Source organism: Neltuma alba, unplaced genomic scaffold (assembly GCF_004799145.2).
Source record: "Neltuma alba isolate B1F8T4 unplaced genomic scaffold, ASM479914v2 tig00010324_pilon, whole genome shotgun sequence".
NCBI classification, from domain to species: domain Eukaryota; kingdom Viridiplantae; phylum Streptophyta; class Magnoliopsida; order Fabales; family Fabaceae; genus Neltuma; species Neltuma alba.
This window is the reverse complement of record NW_021635235.1, coordinates 143,357-165,776: the sequence shown is the minus strand read 5'-3', so window position 1 is coordinate 165,776 and position 22,420 is coordinate 143,357. Positions and strand designations below refer to the sequence as shown.

The following is a 22,420-nucleotide window of genomic DNA, read 5'->3' as shown; positions in this document are numbered from 1 at the left end:
ATGTTGCGCTTATGTATTCCAGTTTGGAGGTTCTTTATTCCATGACGCCAAACATGGATAAGCCTGTTGCTTTCAAGATGCCATTGGGGATTGTGGGTTCAGATATAACATACGACTTCACCATTAACAAGAGGGACCTCGTTCAATTCCTCAACTTTGAGGAGCTTGATATAGTCTTCATGCAGCTCGCTATTTTGTAAGTTACAATATCATTTTCTTATTTCATGTTATACTTTATGTATGTCCTAATATTTTTTATTTGAACAACAGGCACTTTAATCAAATCTGTCGAAATAGAGGACTTGAAGGAACATATGGTTTTATGTGTCCTCAAAGGGTGCAGAAAGAGTTTAATACTGTGGAAGCGAGATCAATCTACATGATGATCACAATGACTCAGACAAGAAAGCCAATATATTTTGCACCTTACATGGAAGGGTAAGTGTATTATTGTATTTGAGATACACAAGTTGTATGTGTCGGATTATAATTAACATGGTTTGTCTTTTGCAGTTATCATTGAACTCTAATTGTTTGTGCCCCTTTTGATAACAAAGTTTACTGGTTGGATTCACTCTATGGAAGTCCATCCGAAGAAACCAATGATGTCATCAACATGTTATTTTATGTTTATATATTTATTACTTGTAAAGTTTATAAAAACATGCTCTAATATCATTTTTTTTATACTATTGATAGGGCTTTTCATAGTTTTAATGTTATGGCGATTAAACAAAATAGACAAGCACCAAGATGGATTCTTCCAAGGTATATGTTGTTTTGAACTAACTTTTAAACATTTTTAGATGAATTAAAGTTAATGTTTATAATCAATAATGTCTAATATTTAATTTTATATCTCATTTTGTTAGTACCGTTGTCAACAAGGACATGTTGAATGTGGATATTATGTCATCCATTACATGAATGACATCATTGAGACAGGAACGACTGAGAAATTAGACGAGATAAAGATGAGTTACGTTGCATGACGTTCTTCAATTCATTTCACATTTTTGACTAAGTTTACTATGTTATTTTTTATTAACAGGTATTTCAAAATACTGCGCCATATCTCATGGATGACATCAACTTGATGAGGGACACTTTGTCAACAACATTGGTACAAACTATTGAAATTTAGCTTTCAAATAGTTAGGTCATTTCTCAAAAAATTCATTGTTAGATGTTTTCTCTTGGTTCCCTCTTATACATGTTCATGATTTCTATTGTACAGAGAAGTAGTTACTTCTTTTTTAGAATTGCTGGTCATAGCCTATACGTGTTCTTTGGTCTTAATCCCTTAGTTCTATTGGCCGGTTTCTCTATTTTCACTTTGTGTAAAAGAAATTTCAATATTGTATATATATTAACTAGCTAATTGATCTTGTTCTGCATATTCTGCATTGCCTACATTTATTTAGAACTGTAAACTGTAGAGTGGTGAAAATGAAAACCGAGCAGAATTAAAAAAAAATATTTTTAACGGCAGTTATATGTATAACCGTCGTTAAAAACATTTTCCATGGCGGTTAAACAAAAAATCGCTGTACAGAGTTAAGTTTCCATGGCGGTTTTTTTTGTAACCGTTGTGGAAATATAACTTTCCACGGCGGTTTATTAAGAAAACTGCCGTGGATATTTAAGTTTCCATAATGGTTTTTTCTTTAACCGCCATGGAAAATCAATTTTCCACGGCGGTTTGAAACCGCCGTGTTTTCTTCACTTTTCAACGTCGCCTTTATCAACTTCGCCTTCAAAATCGCTGTGAAAAGCCTTTTTTCTGGTAGTGGACCCAATAAAAATTAAAAAAACTATAAAGACCTAACTAAAAATTATGTGAATTGGGACCTGCAAATTAATTTTTTCTATATATATAGTGTACTTAGAATAATATAAAATAAGTAAATATAAGAGTAGAATACTCTAACCTTCCTTGCATTTTAGCTTAATTGCATGAATCTTCCATCTATTTCAAAAGCATACAGTGAAGTCCAAATCATTACCTCCGTTGAGAATAGCCCCAACCATTAACTCTATTGAGAATAATCCTTAATTTTGACAAAAAATTTTAGAAGAATATCCCAAAGTTTTTTCTTTTTCTTAATTTTTTTTTTGCAAATATTTATTTGTTTAATGTTTTTTTTTGGATGAAAAACTTAAATAACTTAACTAATATAGGCTTTACTGTTAACCTTATGAAATTTATGTCATTTCAACACATGTTCCTTTAGTTATTATACTTTTTGATGGACTAATGCATATTTAGATGTACTCATGAAAGGAAAGTGTGCATAGTTGATACTTGATCTAAAGTTGTGAATTTTTGGTTAATTATGAATATTTTGCCCCTAATTTATCAATTTTCACTTTCATAGCTTGTCTTGCTTTGTTAAGTGGTTGAAGCCTACCAACGGAGCCATTTGAAGCAAATATTGATCTCCATGAAGTTGCAAAGATGCTTAGGAAGTCGTGACACAATGAAGAAATCAAGAAAAGAGGAGATACAAAATAGATTACTGTTGGCCTCAGCCAACAACATTCCAAAGAATAATTGGCCACAGTCAAGGAAAATGTTGGCCGTAGCCAAACAAAATCTTCACTGCAGCCAACGAAGACTTAATGAAGCTATGCATTTTGATGACAGAATTGATCCTAAGGCTTCATATACTATAAAACTCGAAGGGATGTGCCGTTTTCACCATTCTTCACTTTTTGAGCTCATTTTGGGAGGTTACTGTAAGACCCTTAACCTCAAAAATATTATCAACTTGTCGTAAAATTCACTATTATGGTAGAAAGGAAAGCTGTTACAACAAACTACCATAGTAGAAAGAAATTGCATAACTTTAGGAATTAACATTCAAACTCGGTTCAAACCCGAACTCTGTTGCATGCAACTAAAATCATTCATTCATGTCCACTGGGCCTCCGAGCCTCTGGCCCGAGTAACAACATACATCAAAATCAGCCCATCCAATTAGTTTTCAACCATGTAACAAAGTTTCATAAAACAATAGAAATGGCCTCCGGCCAACTAAAACGAGGAGATAACATATTCTCCAATTTACAATAAGATCAACAATCAAAATATCTCAAAAGATCCTAAATGTGGCAATATATATACTAGCCATACATATACAAAGGCTAGAGGCCTAAAGCTAACCAAGCTCAAACCTCTGTGTCTCTTCCTGAAGGCGCACGCCTAGAACCTTCGCCTAAAAACATTGTAAACCACGGGGTAAGACAAGGTCCCAGTAACCAACCATTCCAATTCAAGGTACTACTAAATAGGTGCTCGTGAGGTGTCAAGTGGGGCATTTCACAAATGATATAATAAATGATAGCCACAACAATTCATACAAGTGTAATGATGCAATTCCCATCAACCATATCCCTCACTTTGGGGGTTTTTTTTTCTAGAGCCAAACCCGGCCTATCCCTCACTATGGGGGACATAAGGAGCCATAAAAGGCCTATCCCTTACTCTGGGGGACATAGGGAGCCAAAAGGCCTATCCCTCACTATGGGGGACGTAAAGAGCCAACCATCATGCATTAATAGAGGCCTTACCACATGGTAGTAACTATCAAAAACTCTCACCAATTCCCAATTTATGCATCATGCTCAACCCATAATCAAATAGTAATTGAACCTTTCATAATTAATTTCTTTCAGTGGCATATCTTTCATAATTCCAAGATTCACTCATTATCAATTGAAACCCCACAAGACGGTTTTCCTTTTTATATACACAACATACAATTTGAATATAATTGTTACTCAGAGCACAAAACATAAATCTACTCACAATACCATAGAAGCAAGTACTAAGGATTGGAAAGTGGTTACCTCTCGCCTGAGCAAGGAATAACAAACCAACAATGTGGCCCCGTGCACCAACAAGACTCACAATCGGTCTACACAAACACACAAACACACAACCATCATGTATTAGCTTTCAAACTAATAATGTAGCCAAAACAACATTTGGGGACACAAAATTCCTAGCTCCAATCAAAACTCTACCCAACTCAAAGGGTATACCCATCAAAACAATACTCCAAAGTCATAAAAGTCTATTAAAACATCAAGTCCCCTTTTCAAGCATCAATTAGAGTTCAAACCTCAAGGACCCATTATAGGAATTCAACCTCCAACATCCCATTTGAACAATTGAAGTCTTAACAACAATCTAAACCGATTAAACCTCCAATTTAACCCTCCTTAACATAACCCAATTCACAAAACTCAAAATCAACCTCTATATTATCATCTTCAATCACAAACCTCCTATTTCCATAAACCCTAGCTTCCAAAAACTCAATGTTCTTCAAATCCAAGAAAACTACACCGATTAAATACTTAGATTAACCCAAACCAATCAATTAAACTCAAAACAATCGGTCAAAAATCTCAATTCCATCACAACCTAGAAAACTCTAGGGTTCCACCAAAAATCCTCAGAAATTCCAAGAAAGAAAGTAGATTAGAGGTTAAAATCACTTACTTGAGGTAATGGATCCTTAGAAATGTCTTTCCCAAGCCTCAACACCGAAACCCTAGCAGAGCTCCTCTCTCCTCCTTCAGATTTTCTAATTTTTGCACAACTAAACCCTCCAGTATCTATATAGATTCGACACCTTTCGCCGCGGCGAACTAATCCCGAGAGGGATTACTCGCCTGAAAACCCGATTTCGCCACAGCGGAAGTTTCCCGAGAGGAAGCTCTCGCTCGCCTAGAAAATATTCGCCGCGGCGAAACCTTCTCGAAAGGGAAGCCTCGCTCACCTGAACAACTTCGCCGCGGCGTCCCTATGACTTCGCCGCAGCCAAACCTACCCAAAAGACAATCCCCTTTGGAACTCCCAGTTTGCCGCGGCGAAGAACATACCCTGAGAGGGGTACGTTCACCTATTCTTCCAACATACCTCAAATCCAACCCAAACACCAAGATCAACATTAAATCGCTAATCTATCCTCAAAATCAACCAAAAGAGGTTATTAAAACCCGATAAAACTTAGGATGTTACAATTACTCTGCTAGGGTTTGAGGAATTTGGAGCTATGGAAGGCAATAATTAAATATTTAAAAAGATTCAACTTGATTTTCTTTGGTCTTGCTATTTCCTTTACTACTACAAAAGATATTTTTTACCTTTGTTTTAGAGGGCTTTTCATGTCTGTTTCAAGGAGTACATTAAAAGAGGAGACGTAGAAAGTCTGATATATGTCACGTTTGTTTATAATAGACGTGAATATTGCTCATATTCATGTCTATTCCTAGCAGACGTGAATATTGAGATTTGGAGAGGAAAATTGCATGGGCTCATGGTGAGCTAGGCTCACAGCCAACTTATAGAGGTTGCAGCTAGGTGCTCGTCGAAACAAGAGGCACGGCGAGCTTCATCGTAGGTCAGAAAAGGTCGCGCACCTCAACCCATTTTCAGTAACTACACATATAAAACAACATAGATTCAACAACCTCAACCCATTTTTACTAACTACACATATAAAACAAACCAACCAAGATAATCTCTTCTACTTAACCTTCACTAGATTGCGATTTGGAGAGAAAAAAAATCACATGGGTTTATGGTGACCTAGGTTTACAAGCAACTTATGGAGGTTGCAGCTAGGTTCCCGCTGAAATAAGAGGCACAACGAACTCCATCTCTGGTTGAAGAAGGTCACGCGCCTACTAGGATGCGAAGAAGAATGCGAGCTCCATTGCGACATGGAATCAGAGCAAGCACGAAGAAGGCTGTAAGGAGAAAATGAAGAATCAAAGTGCAAGGTTTCAGAGCAGTGAGAGGAAAGAGCAGAAGAAGCTAAGGTATAGATTAAGTTGGTGATAACTCTCATATTTCACTTATATTTCCTAATCCAAACTTATGTTTTTATAGTTTTTAATTGTGTAATTTAGGTTAAGTTAGAGATTTTTGTGCATCAAGGGTATAAGAGTTACTTTTGTGTTTTTACATGATAAGTCTTAGGTTTTATTCATTCATTGGCTCTTATGTATTCTATATACTTTAGACTAGATGACTATGAGCTTAATTTGACGATTGTAGGTGATTAGTGATTGAAGACATCGAGGATGATCTATTCTATCTCAAGCACCGTGGGACACTTTGATTTTTGCCGCGACTAATGTGCCTAATAAGGACTATAGATTCACTAATCTAAATGATGTCATTTTGGCAAGCACTGTGGTGAACTTGATGGAGCACTGTGGTGAAAGTATGAAAACTTGCATTTAAATCCCAGGTTGCGTGCTAGAACGGAACTGTACAACTTGTCATTGTTCCATTTTAACTTGATTTTTCCACCCAGAATCCTCTCAACTTTGTCTCTCTTCACTTCTCTACTCTTCTCCATCATCAATTCATCATTTCCACTCAATTTCTTTCATTTTCGACCAATTCTTCTCCTTTGTTCTTCCTTTGATCATTGCTTCCATGGCCATAGAGATTACCAAGTTTTGTGGAGTTGTGATTTTAGCTATGAGAGGTTAGATTGTGATTCCTTGATGTTCAATGAAGCCAATCTAAGTTCCTAGAGTTATACTGGGAGTTTCTTCTACCTTATTCTTAGTTTCCCTCTCTACATTCATAGGTTGTAATTTCTAAGGTCTAGATTTGTGATTTGTGATTGTACTAAGATGTAATGCAGTTGATTTACATTGAAATTGAGATTTGGATTGTATTCTGCACTTTAATTGATTGATTGTGATTAATGATATATATGTGTTTATTTTACTCTTTTCTTAATGGTTCTAATTGCTTGATCACCATTTAGTTGATTTGTTCATTTGATTGATGCTTAAGAAGGCTACATTGAGCGTAGAACTTGGATAAAATTATGTAGGAACTTGAACTTTACTTGTTGAATAGATGATTTTGTAGGCAAGATATAGATATCCTTGCAAACCTTGCATAGTCACTTTGGGTAGGGGTGTGCATGAGGCCTGCATGCCTAATAAGCCTGCCCGAGCCAGCAAGAAAAGTGCCCAGTCTAGCCCAGTAAAAAGCTGCCCAAGCAAAAACGGGCATCTTTGGGCCGAGCTGATTCACGAGCAAGGCAAGGCGCGGGCAAGGTATGTTGCCCTGCCCATTTAGCCTTATCCGAAAAAATATATAATTATATATATTTTAAGGCAATTATCTCTTTTATTTTGGCTAAAAAAATTAGGTAAAATTAGAAAAAAAATGAAAGGAACATAAAAATTATAATTATATAAAAGAGCTAAATATTAAAATATAAGATTCAGTATGCTAAATTACTCCAAGTCAAATTTCCTTCATTTTCTCTTACATCCAATTTTTTAAAACAAAGAAAAGAAAAATAAAACCACCTTTCAAATCTTGTGTTTTCACATGATTATAAGAATCCACCAACTATATGAATAAACTAAGAAATTGAACTACTGATTTAGTTTAATTATTAAATATATTTTTTTCACCTCCCATAAGAAATCGAAAGATGAAGAACAAGACTACATAGGCCTTATATATATATATATATATATATATGAGTGATAGACTCATTCGTGATAATCTTTTTTCCTCTCACTTGTCTCAAAACATGATAATTGAATTTTTTTTTTCTGCATATGATATAGGGCATGGTGTCATTAAGCTGGGCAGAAAAGCCTGCCCTGCCCAGCCCGCCCTTGCCCTGCCCAAAATGGTTAGGGCTTCTACTGGGCAGGGCCGGGTAGCGGGCTAGCAAAACGCAGCTTACTCATCTTTCAGGCTAGGCATCGGGCAAAGGCTTGCTCTGCCCAGTCCTATCCATATGTAGCCCTAACTTTGGGGTTGAAGCTTAAAATTGGGTTTTATTAATTATAACAAAAGATTGAGCAACTAATGGAACTAAATACTTGTTATTGATTTGAGAAAGCTTTTACAAGTACTTTTTGAATCATAAACTAACACATATGTTCATTAAGAATATTTATGAAGAGAAAATCAAAAGTTATGAAATGCAAGGGGAATGAATAATCCTAGGCTCTTTTATCCTTTGAAGTTTAAGAATTAATTATTTTCATTACTTTCTAGTTTTAAAATTTATTTTCAAAATTCACTTTTCCCATCAAAAATTTGTTTAGCTCAACTTACTTAAATTTACTTAAATTCACTTAATCTTTTGTTTGGTCTTGATTTTACCCAAATCTCTGTGGAACAATTTTTTCTTATCATTGTGTTACTTGTCATGACCTATGTATTTGTGGTGCGAACAGGAACCAAATTCTCATGGGAATGATATTTTACTCATCACTTTATTACTTTTACGATCTGTGTACTAACGATGTGAACACTTACAAATTAGATTAATTATTTAAATATATTTATAATTAAGCAAATATGTTTTTTAAATGTCTGTACAAAACTTTTGTTTGAAAACTTTAAATGTTAAATTAAATTATTTATATAACCTCTCAAACTTACATCATTTATATTATATAATGAAAAAAATTGTATTTAAAATATTCTTTAGCCATCTAATAGAAACCTAAATAAATAGATTCGAATTGATGTGATAAAATTAAAATTACAAAATTTTATAATATAATCAAAATTAATAAATTTATAACATAATAGAAGGTTTGAAAATATATGTATTAAAATTTTTTTATTATATCAAAAAGTCGTTTTTTAACATTTGGCATAAAATAAATATAAATGTTTAAATAATTCTTATGTAAATGAGGGGTATTTTGGTCAAAATGAAAGCTCAAGAGTCAAACTTAATGGTCAATGGATGGATGAAAATAGAATTTCAATAGTGTTTTTTATTCTAAATATAATGAGAAATGAACTCATTTATTGTTTTTCGTTCTCTTTGAATATAAATATATAAAGACATTAACGTGGGTAGATAATCAAACTTAGATTTTTGATTTAGTATGTTTGATATCTACCATAAACTTTGTAATTGAACCGAGACTCTTGGAAATTCTTTTACATACGTACATATACACATATATAGGCGTATTGTGAAGGAAATTGAACTTCGCTACAAAAAAACAGTAAATTAGTGATAAAATTAGTGACGGATTAGTAATAGAATTTAGTTAGTAATAAAATTAGCGATAATTTTTTTTCATTGCTAATTATTTAGTGACAGAATTTAAAATTCTATCACCAATTAGCTACATATTACTGACAAATTAGCAATAGAAATTAGTCACGGAAAATAACTATCACTAAGCTGTCACAAATTAGAAATGGGTATTTGACGAAAATTCTATTAAAAAAATAGTGACGATTTGTAATAGAAATTTCGTTGTAAATTAGTGATGAAAATTTTCCATCATTAATTTTCGTCGTTAGATTTTTTCATTCTGTAAATTTAAAATACTGCCACATCATTTGTAGCCTCCACCTCACCATCGGGTCTCTTTCCCCATGTTGTCATGTTATCCCTTTATCCACATCATCATCATGTCGCCATGTCATTGCTATGCCATCACCTTTCCTCTCCCATATTGCCACGTCATCTCCTCTTTTATGTCATTATCATGTGTCCATCGTTACGACCTGCCATGTCATTGCCTTGTCCATATCATCACCATGTCACAAATTTGCTCAATTTGTAAAGGGGTGATAATTGGTAAACTTTCTCCAATTGGGCTGAAACACCCGCGGAGCTTTTATGAAAAAATATATAATATTTCCAATTACAAATACAAATATATATAATAAATGTTATATATAATTTAATATATTATTATTTACTTTCATTTAATTTTTGTGTTTTATTAAAGATAACTAATCATTAATATTTTTATTTGAATATTAAATAAAATAAAAAGGATATTATATTTAATTATTTTTTATTTATAATACATGTATTTTTTATTTATATAATATATTATTAAAAAATTATAATATATTATATTTTTATTTTAATAATAAATATGAAAAAAATAATTTTTATATATTCATAATGTAATTTTTCTTGTAATGGATTAGTGACAAAATATTTTCGTCACTAATTTAGTTAATGTTTTGTGAAGGGAGTTAGTGACAGAAAAATTTTGTAACTAATTTATGTTACTAATCTTTATACAACAAAATCAGAAAGGGATTAGTGACAGAATTTAGCAATGAAATAAATTCTGTCACTAACTTAGCACCAGAATAAAATTTTATCACTAATTGTTGCTAATTTATGACGAAAATTTTTTGTCACTAAATTTTATTACTAATTTTAGTGACGGAATTTGTCACAAATTAGTAAAGGAGCAATTCTGTCACTAATATTCTGCTTTTTTGTAGTGCTTATGGTATCAAGATAAAAAAAAGAAAAACTTATGGTGAAAGACACAAGTTATATAAGGGACATTTATTAATTTAGATCAAAGGAAAGCTCTCCCAAAACTATTTAACACAATGGCATTTTTTAGGCACAATTTTTGGCCATATATATAAGTCATTAACCAATTTATTCTTTATTATTTTAAATCTTATCTTGTTATATAATAAGGAGCAGAGGGAGTATAACTTCAACCTAAGACTAATGATTAATGGACCACAATATTTAATTGAAAATTTAAAATTTTTAAGTCCTACAATATCATTATCCTTTTTATTGAGTAAAAATAAGTTATTTTATTTTTTTAAAAATTTAGCGCTTTTTTTTTTTTTTTGGGCTTACATGTGGCGCTTGGCAATCTTGAAACCGACCAATTTGCGGGCTACCATAATTTGTGTCAGCATGCTTGTTGGTAGGAAACATTAATAACGGTTGAAAGTAGTCATAGAAAAAATTTACAAGCGGTATGACGTCTAGAGACATCCTACATTTGCAAACAATACATATCATGTATACATATTTGAATTAAATTCACAGAATGTCTTGGTGGCCACTGCAGGTGAAAAAAAAAGGGAGTATAGATATTTGTTGGATAATGAGTATACTTTCGGCTACTATCGGCCCATTTTAAGTAGCCCAATTGGCCTTATGAATGAAAAGTCATCGGAGTATTAGAGTCAAAGAAATAACACGTTGACTCCTCCATCCACAAGAGAAGCTCGAAGAAAATTAAGAATGCAGCAACAGACTCAGAGATGAACTTGTTGCAGAACCACCACTGGCCAAAGCTCAGATCCAAAGAGACTCATTTCAGTTTGGGAGGTCCATCCTTTGCAGAAATATTTATAGGTACAAACAGACAAGATGATGCCTCAGAGGATGACATTGAAAATGATGACATGTCAGATGATACCTTATCGGAGAAATCAAAACAATGGCCATTCACATGTCTCTTGATTAACCAGTTGACCATTGTGCTTAACATCTTGTGTAAAATATTTATAGGTACAAACAGACAAGATGATGCCTCAGAGGATGACATTGAAAATGATGACATGTCAGATGATACCTTATCGAAGAAATCAAAACAATGGCCATTCACATGTCTCTTTATTAACTAGTTGACTATTGTGCTTAACATCTTGTGTAGAATTTTCTTAGAGATTGTTTCTCCTCTCTCTCCGTTAACGCGTTGACTACACTATTTATCACATATATTAACCATAACTCATAACCTTACACTGCCTCAAAAATTTTCTTAATGTGTGGGTTATTTCACTTAACTAGTTGGCTAACGAGTTCACTGTGAAAATTCCACGTGTTTGCTTTAGTGTCATCAATTTGTTAGCCTCGATTCTTTCTCCAGTTAATGTGTGACTCATTATTGCACTTAATCTCAAATTGAGAGGTTGAGCTTTGCATGTTTACGAGCTCCAAGAGCTTGGACTTATAATGAGGTTTTAATAGTGACAAGATGTTTTTTTTCCCCATAAATATTCTCATATTATGTACGCCTGTTTTTTTTTTTTTTAAATTAATGAAAGTTTTCATTTTGAGCAACGTTGACTTGTTTCTTGTTTGTGTCTTTGTGTAAATACATGGGTCGTATTAAAGATTTGATCAATATTTTGTGGCGCCTGCCTTGGGATTAGAATTCACTTTAATTCTAATTTTTTTATACTATTATATGGTATCCAATGCTGTTTTTGAATCATATTACCATATATCCAAACAACCGGCTAATCCTATTTGAGATTTATGGCTACCTTTTTTTAGCACTAGTGGTTTTTTTAAGACTCGAACTTGAAACCTAGAGGGATCTAGCAGGGCCTTATGCATACTATTATTCTATTTTAATCAATCACGTTTGCTTGTTTATAGTTCTTTGACTTTTATTAGTACAAAAAATTTTTTTAACTATGATAAAAAGATTTCTTTATCCGTTCTGTAACTGATGTAGACATCTGCATAAAAGGTAATTTCTTTTAAAAGGAAAAAAAAAAACTTAACTTTACCTTTCTACGCTAACGATTTATTTTAAAAAAATAAAGTAATTTATTTTTTAAAAACATATTTATTTAAAAATACTCCTCCTTTTCTAAATATAAAACTCATTTTAAAGTGAAAATTACACTACAAAATAGGTCTTATATTTAAAACTGAAGGGAATATTAAATAATTTAAATTATTATTATTTTTTTGAACACCAGTTGCTAATGAAACTAACATAGAAAATCAACAATAGTCTCACATTTTGTTTACAAAAATACCATGAATCACACTTTCTATACCATCCCTCCAACAATTAGCGTAAAAGGCTGGAACTAGAAATGCTTTCTGGTACCAATTAATGTTTCTGTGTTCTTAAAGTGGCTCAATTCGAGCGGTTGGTTTGCATCACTTCTAGTATTTTATTCCAAAGGGAAGCACAAACCCCATGCACATCATAAACGTAACTTCCATGTTACTGCTCATACCATTACCCCTTAATAGGACATTCTCAGCATATTTCATATAAGATAAGAAAAATCTTAACCTGCTTTAATTTTCCCTTAAAATATAATTGTGTTTTTAACTTTATCCCTCTTTAATATGTATATATTTATTTTAAACAAAAACTACCTATAATATAATAAATGAAGGATAAGATAGTATATTCATGTTAAAAATTAAATAAGATGACTTATAAATAGGATAAGAAAAACTTTCTCTCCCTATCTTATAAACAGGAGCAAGGGAGTACCACACAGTCGTTTCAGAACTTGATGAAATGGTTACGAAACTGAAGATACCGTAAACTAAAATAATAAAAAGATAATAAAGACGTTGAAAAGGCAAAGCCAAAAACACGAGAAAAAACCACACAAACTGATTCTATGGGCTTTACTTCATCATTTTCTGCAACAAATTAACAACTCTAACAGTTTCAGAAACCTCAAGTAAAATTAAACATCACTACTACACAGATTTATATATCTATATAAATACACAAACACGCACACCTTGTTTGGTTCATCATTAATTATATATTCATGGTTTCTCTGAAAATCTAAACAGAGAGAGTTAGAGAAATAATGATGATGGGTAGGTGGAATAATCATAGAGTTGTGAGTGGTTTGATTATTGTTGTTGTGGTTCTGATGATGATGATATGCATGGAAGTGAAATCACAGTCGCCACAGAGGATTCCAGCTTTGTTTGTGTTTGGAGATTCGCTGGTGGACGTTGGAAACAATAACTTCTTAAACACTTTAGCCAAGTCCAATTACTATCCTTATGGAATTGATTTGAGAGGTGGTCCTACTGGTAGATTCTCTAATGGCTTAAATATCATTGACTTCATTGGTATGTATAAATTATTTACCAGACTTTGCGATTGTTTTAGACACACACACACACACACACATATGCATTAATAGTTTTTTTGCTTTATTTTTGGTAAATGAAAATTTTCTTCATAACTTCTAATGTCAATCCATTGGGTGATTAATGTTAAGTCCCTATTAAGAAGTCATATAGTACCATGTTCTTTCTTGCTTTTTCTTTTTTCTTTTTTTTGTTGCACAGGTCTACTTCCCCCCGGGGGGAAATGTCATCAGGTTATTAATTTCAGAACACTATATGGACTGATAATTCTAGAGGCTTGGAAACTTGATTAAGTTAAAGAATCTAATTATTTCTTATAATAAAATTGTTATTATGATGCAAAATTTGTTATTGGTAATCCTTTTAATTTTTTTTTAATGGAGAGGACTTAGGTACTTAATCTTATATGTTTAATCTATAAAGAATTCAGATATCTTGATTTAAGTGGATACAATCACCTTAAGTTTACAAAGGTTAGATATATAAGTTTTATCCTTTTCTAATTATCAATATCTTTGCACATATTTTCATTAGATTAGTGTGTATTTCTTTTTTATTTCATACACTTTTCAGCCTTGTGTGTCCAATAATACATTTCAATATAGAGTTTAATATAGATCATTTTCTTCTGCCTTAAATATAAGTCTATTTTGATAATATCTTAAATATTTAATATTTTACCCTTTTTTTTTATTGTCTTGTACAATTAAATTTTATAAATAATTACTTCATTATATTTAATATCACTTTGACAATGGCATATCTAAAAAGTTGGGCACATTTTTTCACATGCTTAAATATGTGTGTGTGTGTGTATAACATCCTTTTAACTAAGGATAAAAATATACCAGGTTATAAGACTGGGTTTATAATAGATATTTAAAGTTTAAGCATGGGCTTAAGCCTACATAAAAGCTTAGGCTTAAGCCTAAGTTTTCAAAAAACCTTAGGCTTTTTAAAGGCCTACTTAAAATGTAGGCTTTTAAATAATGTTAAAAGTTTAGAATCTATTCTCACTTGTAATATAAGAGTTTAGCAAGAAAAAGAAAAGAAAGCAAAGTGACTATAGTTGTTGAATCTAGTAGAAATAAGAATCAATTGACTAGATATATTTTCTAAAATTAACTGAGTACATAACAAGTGGCATGTAAAACTGTATTTTGCCTTTTTTTGGTTTTTTTTCCTCATAAATTGTGGCAAACTCTTCCTATTAAGATTATAATATTTGATTTAGATATTATTAAAATAAACTTACAATAACTATTATGCTTTAGCCACCAACACAAATCATGGGAGAGGAAGTGGGCTAGCATTACCATCTTGAGTGATCGGAAAGAAGAGAAGTAGAGGTGAATAATTCATGCATGAAAAGGGACTAATCTTATATAGGAATGTTGTGATGTGAAAATTATGTCCAAACCAAAGTTTGCAATTTTATAAATAATTTATAAAATTGATGTATATCATATTATATATAATAGTGCAATTTTAAAAAAAATTAAATAGGTCAAGCATGTAGGCCTATAAGCTAGGCCTTATAAAAATAGGCATACAATGTTACCTAAATAGGCCTGAATATAATCCTGAAATAAATAGATTAGGTTAGGCTTTAGATGGGCAAAGTCATAAGCGCCCTAATAAGAGCTTAGCATACTTCCATCCCTACTTTTAACAACTATTTTTTCCTTTAAATCAGACTTATATTGTGAAGCATACAAGTACATTATTTCATTAGGCTTCCGTGGCTTTTTGTTTTGAATTTTTTTACGCATTTTAACTGCTCTTTTTTTTTTTTGGGTCTGTAATCCATTTCAACAGAGTTTAAACGTTAAGAAAATAAACACAGCATTAAAAAAATTTGAATTATTATCTAGTTTTGATTAAAAGTAAAAATTGGGAATATATGTTGGCAGGAAACATGTTAGGGGTTCCTCCAGCACCCGCATATGCAAATCCCACAACAAGAGGAACCAGAATCCTTAATGGAGTCAATTACGCTTCTGCTGCTTGTGGCATCCTTGACGAAACTGGCCGTCACTACGTACATTACTCTCCCTGTACTCATAATATGCTTTCAAGTTTCAGTAAATAGTTTTTATTTTTATTTTATTATTTAGTGTATACTAAATTAAATAAATACAACCTCTCCTCAATTTTGAATTATACACAAATAATCCTCCTAACCTTTAAAACTTAATAATGAATTCACTTAAATTAAATGTTCAACTATGTGAATAAACCCTAACCATCAGTTATACATCCCTTTAAGTTACTAAATTCAGACGCATCAACCCAGCCAATTAATTATAAAGTACTACTTCTAGTCCTTAATATAAGAGTTTGTTTGACTTTTATTTTGGTCTTAAATATAAGACTCCAATTTATTTTGTCTCTCATATTTATCTTTTTTTTTTCAAGGTAGTTCTTATAATAATAGAAGTTCTAGCCAATACATTTGATTAGTAAGGATATTTTAAAGAAGACAATACATATTTATTACAAATGACTAGTTTAACTAGTTTTCTTAATCTACTCAAATTAGTCAACTAGCTATTATATTAAGAACTAGAAATAATACCTTTTTAAAGATCCAAAGAAACCTCATTATTTTATACTTCAAAGGTGAAATTTTACCCCTGATTTTAGGTGAACTCAATACCCTGATCTTTTTAGTGATGCAATTTTACCTGTGACCCTCTTTTGTGCAATTTTATTTGTGATCTTTTTATTTTGATGCACTTGGAAAATAAGATCAATGATAGAATTACAACAACAAAAAATATTATGGATAAAATTGCACCAAAAAATCATGAGTAAAATTGCACCACTAAAAATACCAGGATATTGAGTTTACTTGAGAAATAAGATCAGGAATAAAATTACACATTTACCCTTTTATATTTTTCAGAACATTAATTAGTGTATATATTATGTGCAGGGTGAGAGGTTTAGCTTGAACCAGCAAGTGTTGAATTTTGAGAACACATTGAATCAAGTGAGAACAATGATTAATGGAACACAATTGAGCCAATACTTAGCCAAATCAATAGCAATTTCGGTGTTTGGAAGCAACGATTATATCAACAACTATCTATTACCTACATTATACAATTCCAGTTACCTCTATAATCCGCAACAGTTTGGCAATCTTCTTCTCAACAGCTATGCTCGTCAAATTCTGGTAATATTTTTTTTTTTTCTGTTTTTAAATATAAAAACTAGATAACTAATTTTAGAGATATTAAGAAACATTAGTTAAATTAGTTATTTGTAATAAATGTATGTTAATTTTTCTAAACTACCATTTTAAATCATATGCATTGAAATTACTCCTTAATATGTACAATCAATAAAAAAAATTATAAATTTGGAAGACAAAGTGAATTGAAATCCAACATTTAAAATTGAATTCAACTCCTCAACTAGCTCTTATATTAAGAATTAGAGATAGTAATTATTTAATATTAGGTTAAGGTGCAAATTTTTTCTGAAATTTATCACTCATAAATGCTAGACACTAAAAAATTTTACCTTTTTACTGTTAAAAATGTTAACGGTAAATGTTACTATTTTAATTGTCATTGTCTTTTTTTAATAGTAAAGGGCAAAATTATTACAATTTTAAATTTTCAAAAAAAATTTGCATCTAAAAAAACTTCTTAATACCCAATGTTTTTAGGTGAAAATTTCCGGGATAAATTTACATCTTAACCCTTTAATATAATACTACGAGCTAGTTCAAAATTTATCAAACCCCAAATGAAGAATAATAGCACTCTTAGCATGGTTTTATCATGTCTTAGTTGAAGAGCTTGACATCAAATACAATTGAAAATACACCTAAATTATTGAGCGATCACAGTGGAGTTTGGACTTTGGACCTCGGACTTCATCTACCCTTTTTTAAAAAAAATACAAAAGATACAGTTAAGTTAAAAAAAATACATGACCTGGCCGTCCACTCAAAAATACACTTACACTCTTGAGTGAGACTAAAATAAGGATTTACTAGGAGCTATATATGATTGAAGATGGAAGTGTTGGGATTTGCAGGCACTATACAGTGTAGGGCTAAGGAAATTCTTCATAGCAGGGGTAGGGCCACTGGGATGCATCCCAAACCAGAGAGCAAGGGCCCCACCAGGAAGGTGTGCAGATGTGGTGAATCAGATGCTTGGGACCTTCAATGAAGGCCTCAGGGCCATGGTTGAGCAGTTCAATAAGAACCATCCTGATGCCATGTTTGCTTATGGCAATACTTATGCTGTATTTGGTGATATCCTCAATAACCCTGCTGCCTACTGTAAGCTTTCTAATCCCATCTTAAACAGCTTGTTTCTATATTCATTTAGATCCACTTATATCTAACATATGATTCTATAATCTATCTCAGAGAGAGAGAGAGAGAGTGCATTTTCAAGACTCAATGCCCCATTTTCTTGCTTTGTCTCTCAACTCAGATTCAGAGACAGTTCACAGATTTTTCTATGAATCTAGAAGGTGCATCTTTTATGTGTCCTTAGAAGTTAGTAAATAATTCGGATTTTACTCACAAAAGAAACCCATGCATACATATGAAACAGATAGATACAAAATAGTTCTCACTTTACAAGTGCTTCATATATCTCTGCACTTGCATATAATCCCTTAAAACTGTCTGTATATTAATCTTGATTTTCTAGTTTATGAAATCTGTGAAGAGCCTCCGAAATCGAGACCTGCAGTAAGTGAAATTGAAAACTCACTTCCTCTTTTCTTTCTCAACTTCCTTTCATTTTAGATGTACTCCACATACTTCATTTTGTATATATTCTCCAAGTGTGTACATAATCGCTTTTTCAATAATTTTTCAATTTAGATATTTAGACCCAAAGAGTGAAATCCCTCGTGTCTCTAAGTGAGAAATTGTGTAGGAATATGAGACTCACTTAAATTTCACCCTCTCTCTCTCTCTCTCTCTCTCAATTTAAGCTTCAGGATCCAAATTTGTGCTTGTGTGCACTTAAATTTTCACCCTTTTCTCTCTCTCACACACACCGACACCCTCTTTTAAGCGACATACTGCAAAATTCAAACTTCCAAGTGTGTGTGTCCTCTTCTCACATAAAATGATGTGATAAACTAATTTGACCGAAAATGGTATTATGGCGATGTTGCGCAGCATTCAGTGTGATTGATAGAGGCTGCTGTGGAATTGGAAGGAACCAAGGGCAGATAACATGTCTTCCTCTGCAAGTTCCCTGCCCAAACAGAGGCCAATATGTGTTTTGGGATGCCTTTCATCCAACACAATCTGCAGCATATGTCTTCTCTTGGAGAGCTGTTAATGGCCCACCTTCTGATTCTTACCCCGTTAATATTCAGCAGATGGCTCTTCTTTAGCTATCTCTGAACTCAGAATAATCTTAGCCAAAATGTACCAAAACCACCTCTACTAGCAAGCTCTATTTCCCTGGCTGAATGAAGTAGTAATATATAATTTACTTCTCTATCATTCATTTTATATATATCCATAATCATCTTAATAAGAAAGATAGAATCCTAGAATCTGCATGTTATATGCGCATTGGACAGAATACCAGAATCTACAATCATTTCAAAAAATATCACTAGCATCTTGATTTTCACGGTCACCATGTCTAGATAAACTATGCATAATGCGCCTTCCTATGACTTGATTGTGTGTGTGTGTGTGTTTTGTGTGTGTTAACATTTCACACTACTCAAACAAGTCATATGACTTGATTGTGTGTGTGTGTGTGTGGGTTGTGTGTGTTAACATTTCACACTACTCAAACAAGTCAACAAGTATCAAATACAATAGATGCTGATTTTAGCAACATTCTTAATTTAAATAAAAATGCAGCAATCGAAGGGATAAAATATGGATTTCTTTTTCAAAGATAAAAATACCAACAGTTTAGTAAACAGCAAAAATGATGATTCTAGGAATATACTTTCATTCACAAGGAACAGCAATACAATTTCCTTCAATCTGCATGTGAGCAAGGCAGATTAATGGAAAGAATCCAAAAGATATATGACCTGGAAAATCTTACATGTTACTGCGGAAGCCTGTGGAGGCCAATTGAAAGTGACAATAAACAAAATGGCTTCCTATTAGTATTATCCCTATGTATATGATTTCCTTCAGATTAATAGACCAAGTCTGCAAACAAAAGAAACAACGGCAGTCACAAACCATTTGAACTTGAATAGCAGAACCAACCGTCTATGATGCATCTTCATGGTAAAGGTAAAGTCCTAGCCCAAAAGCGTGCACAAGCTCGACGAAAAGCCATGGCTTCTGCTTTCTGGACAGGATCTCCATAACTAGTGTCATCTGTTGCAGCAGTGCCAGTTGACTCTCCATAAATCTACAGGAAAAGATGTCATGACAGATGACAAACCAACATTGTAAAGAAGAAACAGACTAAATAAAACTAAACTGTGCGTACTCTGGCCAAAGTGTACCAAAGCCATCTGTACTAGCAAATTCTATTTCCCAGGGTAAATAATGTTATACATAATGCACTTCGCTGTCACTCATTTTAGTTTCTATATATATGATCATCTCAACAAGTTAGAATTTTAACATCTCCCCACATTATGTGTGCATTGGACTGGATAGAAGATCCTGCAGGCATTTCGCAAAACAATCACTACCATCTCGATTTTCACTATCACCAAATCTTGATAAATTAGTTAGCGTCTGATGTGTTTAGTCTTATTTTTACTAGTATCTTGATTTTAATGCTTGGTTGTATTGCCTTATTCCTCAATAAATGGAGCATTTATATCTTCAGTGAATACACAAAAAGAGTAAATAAGACCAAAGAATGTGTTCTGAATAAGGTTGCTTAAATACAAGAAGGTCAAAAGCAAAGATGCAAAAAAATAAAGCATACTCAACTCACACAGGTTTGATGTTTACAAATACAAAGTATAAAGAACGAATCATGCTGTCCTTGCTTGATATTGACTATCTAAGTAGGACAATCGAGTCTTCATGTTAACAAATACCTGGCTCTGTAAAGTTCAATATATGCATAGTGCTCATGTTTAGCCAACGTTGCAGGCATATGATGTCATACACTACTTTTTCTTAAAATTCAGTGTAGAAAATTATTATTTAGAAGCATTAATGGAACATTTAATAAATGTAGAACTTATTTGATAGGCTAAACTAGCCTATCAGGGAATTTGATCCGGCTCATTGTAGCTCCTGAGACAAGAATGTTGAGTACTCCATGTCCAGGTTCAGTAGATTTTCGTCAATGAATATGCTAAATATATTTTAATTTGAAGGAAGGTCCATTTGCGTTTTCAAAAAAGAAATAGTGCTTATATAATTAGATAAAACAGATGAATGGTTAGTGTATTTTGCTCTAAATATAATGAGAAATGAACTCGCATATTGTTTTTCATTCTCTTTGAATATAAATATATAAATACATTAACGTAGGTAGATAATTTAATTTAGATTTTTGATTTAGTATGTTTGATATCTACCACAAACTTTGTAATTGAACCGAGACTCTTAGAAATTCCTTTACATACATACATATACACATATATAGGCGCACTGTAAAGGAAATTGAACTTCATCCAAAAAAAAAAAAAACAGTAAATTAGCAACAAAATTAGTGATAGATTAGTGATGAAATTTAGTTAGTGACAAAATTAGCAATAAATCTTTTTTTGCTAATTATTTAGTGACATAATTCAAAATTCTATCGCTAATGAGCGATAGATTACTAACAGATTAGCGACAAAAATTAGTGACGAAAAATTTCTATCACTAATCCATCGCAAATTAGAGACGGGTATTTGACAAAAATTCTATCAAAAAATAGTGATGGATTTGTAATGAAAATTCCGCTACAAATTAGTGATAAAAATTTTTTATCACTAATTTCCATTGCTAAATTTTTTTATTTTGCAAATTTAAAATGTCACAGAGCAACCGCTTTATTATCATTAGCCTCCACCTCACCACTTGTTCTCTCCCCCCATGTTATCACGTTATCCCCTTGTCCACATCATCATCGTGTCGCCACGTCATTGCTATGCCATCACCATCTCTTTCCCATGTTGTCACATCATCTCCTTGTCCACATCATAGCCACATGTCCATCGTCATGAGTTGCTACATCATTCCTTTGTCCATATCATCACCACATCACAAATTGGCTCAATTTATGAAAGAGTGATAGTTTTTTAACTAGCATACTGAAACCTTTATCAATTGAACTAAAAAACACCTATGGAGTTTTATGCAAAAATAGATATATATATATATATATATAATATTTCCAATTACAAATACAAATATATGTATATGATAAATATTATATATAATTTAATATATATTATTATTTACTTCAATCTAATTTTTTTATTTTATTAAAAATAACTAGTCATTAATATTTTTATTCAAATATTAAATAAAATAATAAGTATATTATATTTAATTATTTTTATTTTTATTTATAATACATGTATTTTTTAATTTACATAACATATTATTGAAAAGTATCATATATTATATTTTATTTTAATAATGAATATTAAAAATAATTATTATATATTTATATTGTATTTTTTTGTAACGGATTAGTGACGGAATATCGATAAAAAATTAGTGACGGAATTTTTTCGTCTCTAATTCAGTCACATTGTTTTGTGAAGAGATTTAGTGACGTATTAATAATGAAAACTGGTGACAGAAA

General features: G+C 32.1%; 1 protein-coding gene across 1 annotated transcript; it reads left to right on the top strand.

Moving 5' to 3' along the window:
* Nucleotides 1–13,402: 13,402 nt before the first annotated feature.
* LOC114755711 (GDSL esterase/lipase At1g71250-like) lies at nucleotides 13,403–19,070 on the top strand. The gene is made up of 5 exons (XM_028944578.1): nucleotides 13,403–13,667; nucleotides 15,602–15,729; nucleotides 16,627–16,869; nucleotides 17,742–17,991; nucleotides 18,850–19,070. The coding sequence occupies exons 1-5, from the start codon at nucleotides 13,403–13,405 to the stop codon at nucleotides 19,068–19,070; spliced, it is 1,107 nt and encodes a 368-aa protein (XP_028800411.1).
* The last annotated feature ends 3,350 nt before the right edge of the window (nucleotides 19,071–22,420 follow it).

Excerpts from the sequence above, each read along its gene's own strand:
- LOC114755711 (XM_028944578.1), top strand. The coding sequence starts at position 13,403 with ATGGGTAGGTGGAATAATCATAGAGTTGTGAGTGGTTTGATTATTGTT. Across the intron at positions 15,730-16,626 it reads ACGAAACTGGCCGTCACTAC|GGTGAGAGGTTTAGCTTGAA; the intron begins GTACATTACTCT and ends TATTATGTGCAG. Across the intron at positions 17,992-18,849 it reads CAATAACCCTGCTGCCTACT|CATTCAGTGTGATTGATAGA; the intron begins GTAAGCTTTCTA and ends GATGTTGCGCAG.